The following is a 13,131-nucleotide window of genomic DNA, read 5'->3' as shown; positions in this document are numbered from 1 at the left end:
GTCTCGAACAGTGACCATTATGTAAACTGAGGTTAGAGCTCGGATGAAAGCCTTCTCCACATTTATCACATTCATAATGGTTCTCTGCAAATCTAGCCCTGACACATCTGTGAACACTGGAGCTCTGGTTCAATGTTTTTTTCAGATTCAGTGCACTGAGCAAGTCTGTCTCCAGTGAGAAGCCTCTGGTCATCCTGGAGGGTCGACTCCTCAGTGAAGCCCCTCTTGAATGGATCCCATTGAACACTTTGTTCTTTATTTCTAAATCTCTGATGATCAGAAATATCTGGCTGAAAGGTCAGGCCAATCCTATCTTCCAAATGGCTCAAATCATTATTCTCAGCATGGACTAGGTTACTTTTCAGATGTTCCAAATGGTCTGTCCACAAATAGGTATGTTTGACTATCTGATTGGAGCTTGGGCTGACAGAGACCCACTGCTCTGCAGAACAGTTGACTTAAAAAGCGAGGTTTTCGGGTGCCTGGGTGGCTCAGTGGATTGGGCCGCTGCGCTCAGGTCATGATCTCGGGGTCCTGGGATCGAGTCCCATGTCGGGCTCTCTGCTCAATAGGGAGCCTGCTTCTCTCTCTCTCTGCCTGCCTCTCTGTCTACTTGTGATCTCTCTGTCAAATAAATAAATAAATCTTAAAAAAAAAAAAAAAGCGAGGTTTTCCACAGCAGTTTATATCCTTCACCATTTGGGGCAGTGAGATTCTCATTAAGTGCGATTGCCATCATATGGGTGTATCATTCAGGATTTCTTTGATGCCCTTCACTGTCCCCATCATTGCCCCAGTCTGTGTGTAAGTGTAAAATCTCAACAGCACTATGTTTGTGTCTGTGCATTGGTCCGTTCTAAAAAGAACCTTTTATGCTGCACTTTAGGGGAAAACTCTGCATGTCAGATGAAGATATAGCTGAAAGATTTCAAATAAAATAAAATCATTGCACTTACTACATTCAGAAGAATATACCCTTGAATGCTAATATAGAAGCATCAAGTCAATCAGACCATGTCAGAAAGATGGCTGAGAAGGACTCATCAGGACTTCATTTCTCCATGGAAATGTAACATGGCACATAACATACTGACCATATATCCTAATATATAATTCTGCAGTATGATCACACATATTTGCTGTCTCAAAAATCAATTTCCTTTATCTGTAACCATCAGGAAAAGGGTTGCATGAGTGTAAAATTAGGAGAATGATGGAAAACAAAAAACTCGAATGAACCAAACAGAGTACAAAAAAATAGGAATATATCAACCATAGGAAGAGTCATTTGTCAGAAAAGATCAACATCATTGACAACCCATGAACTAAATGAAGAATAATAGAGAAAGGACTGACTAAACTGAGAGGTGAAGAAGTAAAAGTTGATACAGTATAAAAGACTGTAGGAATAAAAGTACTTATAAAGAAAACAATGGGGGGGCCCCTGGGTGGCTCAGTGTGTTAAGCCGCTGCCTTCAGCTCAGGTCATGATCTCAGGGTCCTGGGATCGAGTCCCACATCTGGCTCTCTGCTCAGCAGGGAGCCTGCTTCCCTTCCTCTCTCTCTGCCTGCCTCTTTGCCTACTTGTGATCTCTCTCTGTCAAATTAATAAATAAAATCTTTTAAAAAAAGAAAAGAAAACAATGGGTAATCAGTGCCCACAAATTCATACCAAAAGATGAATTTCAAAAAAAAAAATGTATAACCAATTTAGACTCCATCATTCAAAAAAAAAATTAATAAATAACTGATGTATAAGCACAAAACAGAATGAAGGATGAGTAAAAGAAAAATATTCCCAATAAACAAAAATTGTGTGCTGGATGAATTCGGTTTATACACAGAAAGACACTAAAGAAGAAAGGACTGCAAATCTCCTCAAATATTTCCAAGGAGTGATGATCAGGAAAACTAGCAGAACACTCTGTCTGTAGCACCAGCATTACCAGCTCATGCAAGCTAGACAAAGACACTACAAATGACAATGTTTGCAAAACTTTACCTGTGAGGAATAGTCACTCAAAGTCCACAATAAATAGCAATCTGAATCAACACCACATTTTCCCTTTTTACAAGATCATCAAGTAGGAAACAATCCAGAAATTAAGAGCACTCCAACATATAGAGAACCATAACTTGAAGACCCCACATTAGCAGAATGAAGATCAAAAATGACATGATCATATTAAGGGAGACAGAATACAAATATGGGCACAAGTTACATTAAAACATGTAACATGTTACATGTAACAACATGTTACATTAGAAACACTCAACGGAGAGAGAGAAGGAAACCCCTCAACCTAATGAATACCATAGATGTGTGAAAAGCTGAAATCAAACCTATTCCACAGGGAAAGACTGCAAGCTTCTCCTCTATGATTCTCATAGGGTACCACAGGACTGGGGCTGGCATCGAGTGCTCAGGTACTGCAAGATAAATAATGGCCACTAGGCATACTTTATTGGGCAAAACTCTTTTCCACAGATGTAGAAATGAAGACATTCCCAAGTAAAAATGCTCTAAGTTTACCAGTAGACCTGTCCTCTGAGACACATAAAAGGAACATGCTCTCGAGGAAATGAAAAGGATTCTACACAGAAACTGCAAACTGCAACCACACGAGGACACAAAGCTGTCTTCTAAACATAAATATTTAGATAATTACACAAACCTGTAGTGTTGTAAGTGTTGTAATTAGGTATCCCTGACGTTTATTTCTGCTACAGAATTTTATTTTTAAGAGAGGATAAAAATCTTTGATGTAGGTAGTAAGGCACATGACCTAAAGACAGAATCTGTGATATCGGTAACAAAGTGGGTGCAGGGGTGGAGACGGTATGAAGAGTTTTCTGTGCAATTGATGATATGAGATTTAAAATCCTTTTTTTTTTTTAACCTCTAAGTTGTTTTAAGCAATCTGTAAGGTAACCACAATGAAAAATACTCACAGAAGACACAAAAGTTAATGAGGAAGGTACCAAGGCATATTATGGTACATAATACTACAATTAAAGATAAAATAGGGGTGCCTTGGTGGCTCAGTGGGTTAAAGCCTCTGCCTTCAGCTCAGGTCATGATCCCAGGGTCCTGGGATCATGCTCTGCATACTCTGCTCTGTAGGAAGCCTGCTTCCTCCTCTCTCTCTGCCTGCCTCTTTGCCTACTTGTGATCTCTGTCTGTCAAATAAATAAATAAAATTTAAAAAAAATAGATGAATTATCTAAAAGGAAAATCACTATGTAACTGTATTTTCAAACACAGACTGTGACCCCATGAAAAACAAACATTGGAATTGTTGGCATGCCTTCACTGATAGTAAAATTGTAATGAATATTCATTAATATCAACCATAAGAAAGTCTAATGAAAGATTTTACTAGTAAGCACTTCAAAGACATTAAAAAATGTATCATGTTAATATACACCTCCTTTTATGTAGAATATAAAGCTATAATTCATTCTGTAGAACCAAGCAACCAAAATCCTTTCTTTTTTTTTTTTTAATTTTATTTATTTATCAGAGAGAGAGAGGGAGAGTGAGCGAGCACAGGCAGACAGAGAGGCAAGCAGAGGCAGAGGGAGAAGCAGGCTCCCCGCCGAGCAAGGAGCACGATGTGGGACTCGATCCCAGGATGCTGGGATCATGACCTGAGCCGAAGGCAGCTGCTCAACCAACTGAGCCACCCAGGCGTCCCAAAATCCTTTATTTTCTAAATAAACACCAACTTTGGAAAATATATGGACAATGGCTTTATTTTTAAAAAAGTATTTGGATGAATTCAGGTATATTCTGAGGAAATCAGAAGAAAAATCCAATGACTAAATTTTCCCTGAAGTAAAATTACATTTATAGGCAAGTTTTTCTTAAATATGGGGATTGTACTAATTAGCTCCCTCACTTCTTGTAAAGTACATGTCCGTGTCCCGTCGGAACTTTGGATCTAAAAAATCAAAACTGAATCTCATATACAACTAATTAAAATGGAAAAATATACAAGAACTTCATATAAGATAAAATTATTAAATGATACAATTATTAATAAATAAGGTAACAACTGAAACTACATTAGAGGCTATAAATTGAGTTCTAAATGTCCTAGCTCCCGTATGGCATTATTTAGGTAGGAATTCTAGGAAACAAATAGATACATTATTTCACCATTTAAGAATGGAACACACAGACTGTGAACTTCTAAAGGGAAATACAGGATGTGAATTTTCTCATTTTAGGGAGGTACTTTGTGATCTGATGAAGTTACAGAGTCTCAGTTTTGTATAGTTCATATTAAATCCCCCATAACACTTAAAAGCATATACCTGAAATTATGAGATGTCTGTCTCCAGTGTTTCTGGAATTTCCACACATACTCCAACATGCTCAGCACTACCCTGACACATATTTCACAGGAGGCAAAACAGAACTTACAAAGGGCTTAACACAAAAGTCCTCAGAAGTAGGGTGATTACCCCAGGGCCCTCACAGCAATGGAGAAACTCTCTGATTAGGGGGGCCCTCCCCATCCAAGGAGAGTCTCCAGGCCCTCTCTGTGGATATGATGGACCATCTCTGGAGCTAAAGAAGAATTCTTCAAGAATGTAAGAGTTTTATCATCTTGGATAGCAGATGTCCCTCACTGAGAGGGAGACCAACAACACTGGGCTTCCTGAAATTATTTCCATTCAAGAAAATACATGGAAGCTACACAGTTTAAGGTCAACCATCCTCTTTCACATTTGGATCTCACCTCTGTCATCTGCTTCATTCTTTCCCACCTACCTGGATGGAAGGCTACTGTCTCCTTTCTTATCTCATCCCAGAACTTATTCTGTTCCAAAAAGGACACCAAGTCTGGCTTAAACTCAATGAGACCTGTTCATTAGAAAAAAGGAAAACAAGTATTGCTGGAGATTCTAGCTTCTAATCACAGGTGTGCTCAGTAGAGAAGAGAGAACATTGTAGAATTTAGAAAATGCAAAATGGAAATCTAGGAAATCTGAGAAATGGTTTCCCAAATGCTATTGCTCAAAATCCCCTTTACAATAGGAAGGAGGGATTTCCAATGTTCACATCCTGACCTCCACTTCCAAGTAGTAGACACAATAATGAGTGAAAGTTGGTGTAGAAGATGTGGGCAGTACCACGTAAGCCACTCAATGTTTAGAACTGCCAGGAATCTACAGAAGTGATGATGTTACCTTGAGGAAGGGGAAGCTAAAGCTGAGAAGGAAACATCATGAAGATGTTTCTCTCCATCTACAAAACCCTACTTATTGCCCTCTCTGCCTGGATCTGAAATCCAGTCATTCAAACAGGAATCTCCCAACAAACAGTCTTCACAGGAAGGAGCAAAACCCAGAGTGGGTTTTGGAAAATCTGGAAGGAGTGTTCCTCATCCAGGAAGTGGAAGTGTCTGTAGTTCTCCAACATCACATCCCTGTACAGTTCCCGCTGAGTGTGGGTCAGGCATCCCCACTCCTCTTCAGAGAATTCTATGGCCACATCCATGAATGTCAGTTGTCCCTGCAATAAATACCACAGTCACCAAGTGGCCATTGACACAGTTCACGATGGTCCTGAAGATGAGAGAGGGAATTAGTGTTAACCTCTAAACCCAAGATCCAAACTTTCTTGGTCCTGCTTGTACCCTCTGAACTTTCTGCCACATTTTACTTACCCTCTTGTTTCCACCTTATCTTTATTTTATTCAAAACACCCATGGACAGAGTCTGCTCCCAGGAAAACAGAAACTATCCAGCTAAGGGCACTTACAGCCCTGAGGAAGAGCTTGGGCTGGCCCAATTAGAACTTCACCCCCATGACACCTAAGCAGATGGGCCAAGTAGTAAACATTAGAGTGATCTACAGTTCCCTTTATCTCATGATAATATGAAAATCTCCACTGAAGAAGGTACACAAAGCCCATTTACATAAATACAAAGTATCTAGACAAGGTTTTCTTGAGGTTTTTGTGCCACCTAATGCTCAGCTCTACAGAAGATAAGGCTCCAGTTTCTGAATATGCACCCTAACCCCAAATAATAGGAAATCCTTCTCCCTTATTCTAGGAGTCTCTATGTTGCAAGTTATTCCCTGTGATTTTTTTTCTTTTTGAGGCAAATCAAGTTTGCATTCTGTGATAACACCATCTATTGTAGTTTCTATCTGTGACTCACCAAGCAGTGAACTCATGTTAGTCCAGTTTTATTAGGACAACTGGTTCTGCCTTAAGAGAACATCCTCCTTTGTACAGCAAGATCATTTTTAACCCAGTAATAGGCTCTAATGTATTCTGTGACTTTGAGGTAAGAGGATGGCATAGGATCCACAAAACCAGTATAAATACTGTGTGTTTATCCAAAATAATTTGTCAAATGAAGTCCTCAACAAAGGAACACACAGTTTTGAGTACTGTGTTACTATCATAGAGTATAAGCTGTGGCTACTTCTTAGGTGGGATGTTTTACTGGGTTACAAATGTACTTATCAAATTCTATTGTGAATTCGAATTTTAAGTCAGTGCATTGGAGATCTTGTAAAAATGTAGATTCTGTTCAGAAATACTGGGGTGGGATGGGAGTCTGCATTTCTAAGAAGAAAATAGCCCATGACCCAAGAGCTCTATTTTTTTTTTTTTTTTTTTGCAGGTTTCGAATGTGTCGTTTATTCACTATTTTTGATGACTATAAATAAGTGTTTCCACTATGGAAAAGAAAGTGAGCACAGTACATTTTCATGACTGGGGAATGGATTTTCTGAAGTCTTCTTCAATAGGGCAGAAACTTAGAAAAAAACAACCTGAATGTTGGAATTCAGTTCTTTATATAAAGTCCCTTGTAAAAACAAAACAGAATAAAAACAAACTGAATAGAAGGGGCAGGGCAAAATTTAAAAAAAGAAAAAAGAGGAAAAGAACGGAAGGAAGAGAAAACAAGGGGCGGTGGCTTATTGCTCCTCCTCCGCTGCAGCCTTGCTCTCGGTGTCTTCCGACTCCTTGCTCTCCTCCTTCACGGAGAGAGCTTCTAGCTTCTCAGTCACCTTCTCGGCATCATTGTTTTTGCCCGACCCTTTCTTTTCTCTCTCCTCGATCTCTTTCCTGCATTCTTCAAACTTTGTTTTGAATTTCTGTGCATTTTCAGCATTTAGGAAGCGGATGGCCAGCAGCTCTGACTTGGGGCACTCGTCGGCAAAGTCAGCATGGGTGTTCCAGACCCAGGCACGGTCGCTGCCCGCGTTCGGCTTCAGTTCCATCATCGGTGTGATGTAGTGGTTGGCGCATATCTTCAGGGTCTTGTCCCTCCTCATGAGGAGGCGGATGGTCCCTTTTTCCTTATGCTTCAGAAGCTTAACGTCACCAGTGCCTCGTTCCTTCCACTCTGGGAGATCGTTCTCTGAAGCGAATCGGAATAGCTTTGCCCGCATTTTAAAAAGCTCTTCTTCATCTTCTTCCAGCGTTTTAATTTCTTGCTCAGGAAGAGAAACTATAGGCTCAAACTGGGGGTCGTGGTTGGACTCGTCGGCATTCTCAGTGGAGGTATCATGGTCCTCATGGGTGTCCTTGGCGGCCGCCATGGGGGCGCGGCGGCTCGGCTGGCTCGGTCGTCGCTGGCTCCGCGGCCTCTCGGCGGCTGGTTGTAGCTCCTTTCCTCCGCGTCTGGCCTCTATTTTTAATGAGAGCTAAAACTTCAAGGCATGAATTACTGGAGGACTTGGAATTGATACGGTTGGTTTTTGTTTTGTTTTCTTTTGTATTACTGACTTTCATTTAATTTCAAACACAGAGAGTAAGAGAGCAAGAAACAGCAGGAGCCAGGGTGTAGGCAGTAAGGGGAGGGTTGCAGAGGGAGAGGGAAAAGCAGACTACCCCCTGAGCAGGGAGCCCAGCACAGGGCTCCATCTCAGGACTCTGGCACCATGACCCAAGGCAAAGGCAAGCAGTTCACTGACTGAGCCACCCAAGTGTTTCTGAATACGTTTTATACCAATGACAGATTCTACTGGAATAGCAAGAAAGTCAACAACAATCCTTTTCTCACCATTTCCTAGTTTCTAGAGAGCATCTAATAATTGTTCATAAATTAAGGTGAAATGAAGAATAATAATCTTAGAGAAGAAAACATTATTCTTCTAATTTTATGGGAATATTTTGTCAAACATCCAGTAACATGGAAGGGATCAGGCTTTCACCAAGGTTATCTGACCTAGAGTTGATCTAAAATGGCCCTCAGGTCAATATACAGAGAGACCCTAAAGTAGTATTCATAGAAGGTGCCCAACCTGAGAAGAATGATGAAAACAAGAAGGATCCACCCAATGCTGATCTACCACTGTACAGGCATGCACACATCCATATATTTAGGAAGTACTTATACCCACAGGAAAAGTGATAGAATAGAAAATTTTCATACTGCCTAATTTAAGAAACAGTTTCAATGACATGACATTCATAAATCTTTTTGCTGATGATGATGCCTTTTTTTTTTTAAGATTTTATTTATTTATTTGACAAAGAGAGAGTCAGTGAGACAGGGAACACAAGCAGGAGCATTGGAAGAAGCAGACTTTCCACTGAGCAGGGAGCTGTATCTGGGCCTCCATTCCAGGACCCCAGGATCATGACCTGAGCCCAAGGCAAAGGCCAAATGACTGAGCCACCCAGGTGCCCTGATGATGATGCTTTTCTTTTATTACACTATCAACACAAACACACTGAATGACAGAAAGAAAACAACTTTTATTTCTGAGACTATTATGATGAGGGCTAGAAGCAAATAATGTTCACTTGTAGTCCAGAGGGCTAACCTACAGCTGGCATAGTTTTTCTGTTGTTGTAGTTTTAAGATTTTATTGAGAGAGAGAGAGAGTGAGCAGGGCAGAAGGAGAGGGAGAAGCAGACTCCCCATGGACCAGAGAGTCTGATGTGGGCTCAATCCCAGGACCCTGAGATCATGACCTGAGCCAAAGGCACAACCTTAACTGACTGAGCCACCCAGGCACCCTGCCTGCATAGTTCTAGAAGCATCACCTCAGGGCAAATTGCTACATTCTCAGTGGATCTTGGGACTACCTGTACATTTCCCCCATATTAATATCAAGTGGAATAAGTGCCTGAGGAATCTTGCAAAAGGAGTTTTACAAGTACAGATTCAAAGAAACATTTAAGATCTTATACTCCCTGCACAGCCCCTCCCCAATAAACATTAAGCAGAGAACTACCAGCTTGATGCAGCCAAAGTGCAGCTCTTCCAGCCCATTCATATGGCGCTGTTGAAATAAACTTACTCGGGGTGACTGGGTGGCTCAGTGGGTTAAAGCCTCTGCCTTCTGCTCAGGTCATGATCCCAGGGTCCTGGGATCGAGCCCCACATTGGGCTCTTTGCTCAGCGGGGAGCCTGCTTCCTCCTCTCTCTGTCTGCCTCTCTGCCTACTTGTCATCTCTGCCTGTCAAATAAAATCTTCAAAAAAGTAAATAAACTTACTAACTTGCATCACATGTCCTCTCAAGAATTCTTTCTTGGCCATTGTAGTCAATGATCCTATACCATAGTAGTTCATTGAACAATTTGATTAAATTATCATTTGTGTATTAGATCTCAGGATTTTAAGATACTGAACAATGTTTATTATGTGATTCTTGGTTTGTTTGTTTTTTTTTCTGAAAACACAAAGAAGTAAATAGAAGAGTGATTCTGTGATAGGAGTGTCCAGTAGAAGAAAAACTATGTGATGGCGGGTTGACTGAATGAGAATCTCCAACCCAGAACTCATATATACAACTACACAGAAATGAGAGCCCTCCTTGTGCATTGCAAACTGATGGATTTTGGATATGAGCCATTTGTCAAGAAAGAATTCTTGAGATGTTTTTGATGTGCAATATTGGGGTTCGATAGTAAATTATGAATAAAACAATTATTGAGATATCATTCGTGCAAAAAATGTGGTCTTATTAAAGCACAGGTCAGGACCTTTTGGTCAACGAGCTGCACTGGGGTTGTAAGCAGTGACTGATTACATACTTTCAAATGGGGAGAGGGTGAGGGATGGTGGAAGTGTCTAGGGAATTTGGAGTCTAGACTCCTAGGACCTTGTCAGGAGACCCAGCAGATATCTATCAGTAGGCCATATGCTTGGAGGATGATGGCCAACTCGTATTTGGGGAGTAGAAATAAAGGAAGTTTCCAAAAGAATTTTCATATGTTAAAGAGGACTTAGAGAATCCTGGAGGTCTGGCTGCCATCAAGCTAAGGCTGCTTTTCACCTCCAACAAATCATTAATATTGAGGCAGTTGTGAATTCCTTGAAGAATGCCATACCCTGCTTGTCTCAAGTATTTATCAATTGGCTGCAAGTTGAAGGAAATTTATCCACACTTCTTAGGACTTTGTTCTCTTCCTCAGAAACTATAAGCAAGGGGCACCTAGGTGGCTCAGTTGGCTAAGGGTCGGCCTTTGGTTCAGGTAGTGATCCCAGGGTCCTGGAATGGAGACTTTCCTGGGACTCCCGCTCAGTGGGAATTGGCTTCTACCTCTTCCCCACCCCTAATTCTCATACTCTCTCTCAAAATGTAAATAAAATATTTAAAAAAAAGAAAGAAACTCGGGGTGCCTAGGTGGCTCAGTGGGTTAAAGCCTCTGCTTGGCTCAGGTCATGGTCCCAGGGTCCTAGGATCGAGTCCCGCATTCGGCTCTCTGCTCAGCGGGGAGCTGCTTCCTCCTCTCTCTCTGTCTCCCTGTCTGCCTACTTGTGATCTCTGTCTATCAAATAAATAAATAAGTAAAATTTAAAAAAGAAAAAGAAACTAAAAGCAAGAGAAACTTACAACAAAGAAGTTTCCACCTGGAAGGCGATGGTTGCTGCATTTGGCTCAGAACATCTAAGCTCCTTATAAATAATAAGAGGGAAAATATGAACATTATAAGGGATGAATTTGGCAGTCAACACAAAGCGAATAAATGCAGTTCACATCAGGTGTATGGAAACAAATTGCTATCAGTGCCTAAGGCACACCCAAGGACACACCATCACGGGTGTTTCCTTAGAGTCTGGAAACAGAAATTCAGAATGAAATCTAATTATGAGAATGCAGTGGATTTATATACACTTCAATCACATGTAGATTCTGTAGAGCCTGCTTTTAGGCAAAGAGGCTTGAGTAAAGAAGTAGAGAAAGTGCCCATAGCGACCCCTCTGCTGAGTCCAAATAGCCCCAACAGGGAACCCACCTCAAGGTAGCCATAGGCCCTAACAACCAGGTACAGTGATGAATAAAGGGCCTTAAGTCCTCACAACTCCTCACCTTCCTCCTTTCAACACAGCCCCACTCACTGCATCCTGGAAGCCAGCCTCTCCTCTGGTGCCTTGCCTGCAGCTCTCTGGCAGGGTGTTCAGTCAATTTATGTCTCCTCTCTTCTCCCTCAGGTGCATTCTTCTCAAGGCCCACATGACTGGCTTCCTCCCAATCTTTGATCCGTGTTTGGGGTCGCCATCTGATTCTAAGAGGCATTGAAACACCAGTTTCCATGACCTGTAATAGCTAGTATATATATATTTTTTTTACTTTATTTAAAGATTTATTTATATTTTAGAGAGAAGGGGGAAGGGCTGAAGAAGAGGCACAGAGAGAATCTCAATAGATTCCCTGCTGAGCATGGAGCCAAAACAGGGCTTCAGGACCCTGAGATCAGGACCTGTTCTGAAATTAAGAGTCTGACACTTAACCCACTGAGCCATGCAGGCTCCCATCTAGTATATTTTAAATAGAGTATCTTTCTCACATCCTAAAGAGCAAGACTCACTCCATGATTTTTCCCCAAGAACTTTCCAAGATATTCTTGATTTCATATCTATTAGGTTGATTTGGGCATTTTCTTATTCCTGGGCTACACAGAGCTGATAAAGTATCTACATGGAACCTACATGAGAAATGTTTTTCTTCACTGAGATCCCAAGAACAAACCTCAGCAGCAATAGGAATCTTGGATTCACACCTTCCCCTCTAGATCAGTCACCAACAGAATATTTTCAACAGTTGCAGGTTTTCATTGAAATTGACAGCTCCTGATACCATGTTGGAACCCAGGTTGAAGACACAGGACACAGTCTCTGGGATATAGGGGAGAAGTGTTCTGCAGACCTAGCGTTCAGTTTCATTTCTGAAAAGGTTTTAAAATGTTTTAAAAATCGGTGAAAATATAAGAAGAAACATCAGAACTAGAGGAAACATTTGCAGTTTCTAAATGCAAGCAATTTCAGGAGAAAAGCATGATACAGTCTTTTCCTGGGACACCAAGCTTACCTGAGAACTGGCCATTCTTTCTCCTTGTCCTCTAGATTTGTTTCTCATAAGCTTTTTGTGGAGAAATCACAGCTGCATCATGAGAAAATGCCCATAAAGCCGCCAGTAGAACCTCTTCACCTGTAAACTATTTACCCAAAGGCAGGACCCAGAAATGCAGAGAAGTCCCAACTTCTTGGTCCCTTGTGTCAGGAGCCATTCAGGAAATGTGACTTCCTATTTTATACCCAATCCCTGACTTTTCCTTCCTGCTTTTAGAACCCACAAATTCACTACAGCATAGGAACCATGTGCTGCATGGACCCGACCCTCCAGATTCACATAGAAGAGACCCTGTTACCTCTTCGTGAGCCAAAGCCGCCTCTCCAATCTCATAAAAAGCACCTGAAGCCCTCGGGATTACCCCTGGCCTCATTGAGAATCACCTGGAGCCCTTAATTAACAAAGCACTGTTATTTCCACCCCAAAAAACTGACAGAATCTGAGGGGGAGGACACCAGTCATGATAATTTTGAAATCCCACATGTGATCCTACTGGGAAGCATTTGGGAGGTGACCTTTGCCTAAGCATGAGAACCAAGGCTGTGGTTGTGACCACATTTAGATCCATGCCTTCTGCACTGGTCACAGCTTCTGGAGATTGACACATTCTCCCTCTTTCAGGAACACAGAGGGAGACAACTTACAGATGAAGTTTCCCCTTATAAATCCAAATGTCTCTTTCAAAAGCAAACAGATACAGGGTTTCAGAGCTTTTCCTTTATCTGGTGTCTATAAAAAAATTAAAAAAAAATATTTAAAAATATTTTTTAAAATATCAGCCCCAATTCAT

At 41.2% G+C, this 13,131-nt stretch overlaps 1 protein-coding gene across 1 annotated transcript; it reads right to left on the bottom strand.

The window, feature by feature from the left end:
- Nucleotides 1-6,804: 6,804 nt before the first annotated feature.
- LOC132004795 (ran-specific GTPase-activating protein-like) lies at nt 6,805-7,616 on the bottom strand. The gene has a single exon (XM_059381312.1). It carries the CDS (start codon nt 7,571-7,573, stop codon nt 6,947-6,949), a length of 627 nt encoding a protein of 208 aa, XP_059237295.1. The 5' UTR covers nt 7,574-7,616; the 3' UTR covers nt 6,805-6,946.
- Nucleotides 7,617-13,131: the final 5,515 nt, after the last annotated feature.

Source organism: Mustela nigripes, chromosome 17 (genome assembly GCF_022355385.1).
Source record: "Mustela nigripes isolate SB6536 chromosome 17, MUSNIG.SB6536, whole genome shotgun sequence".
NCBI lineage: Eukaryota > Metazoa > Chordata > Mammalia > Carnivora > Mustelidae > Mustela > Mustela nigripes.
Note: the sequence above shows the minus strand (reverse complement) of the source record. Positions and strands in the feature narration are given on the sequence as shown.

Coding starts and splice junctions, on each gene's coding strand:
- LOC132004795 (XM_059381312.1), bottom strand. CDS start 7,573: ATGGCGGCCGCCAAGGACACCCATGAGGACCATGATACCTCCACTGAG.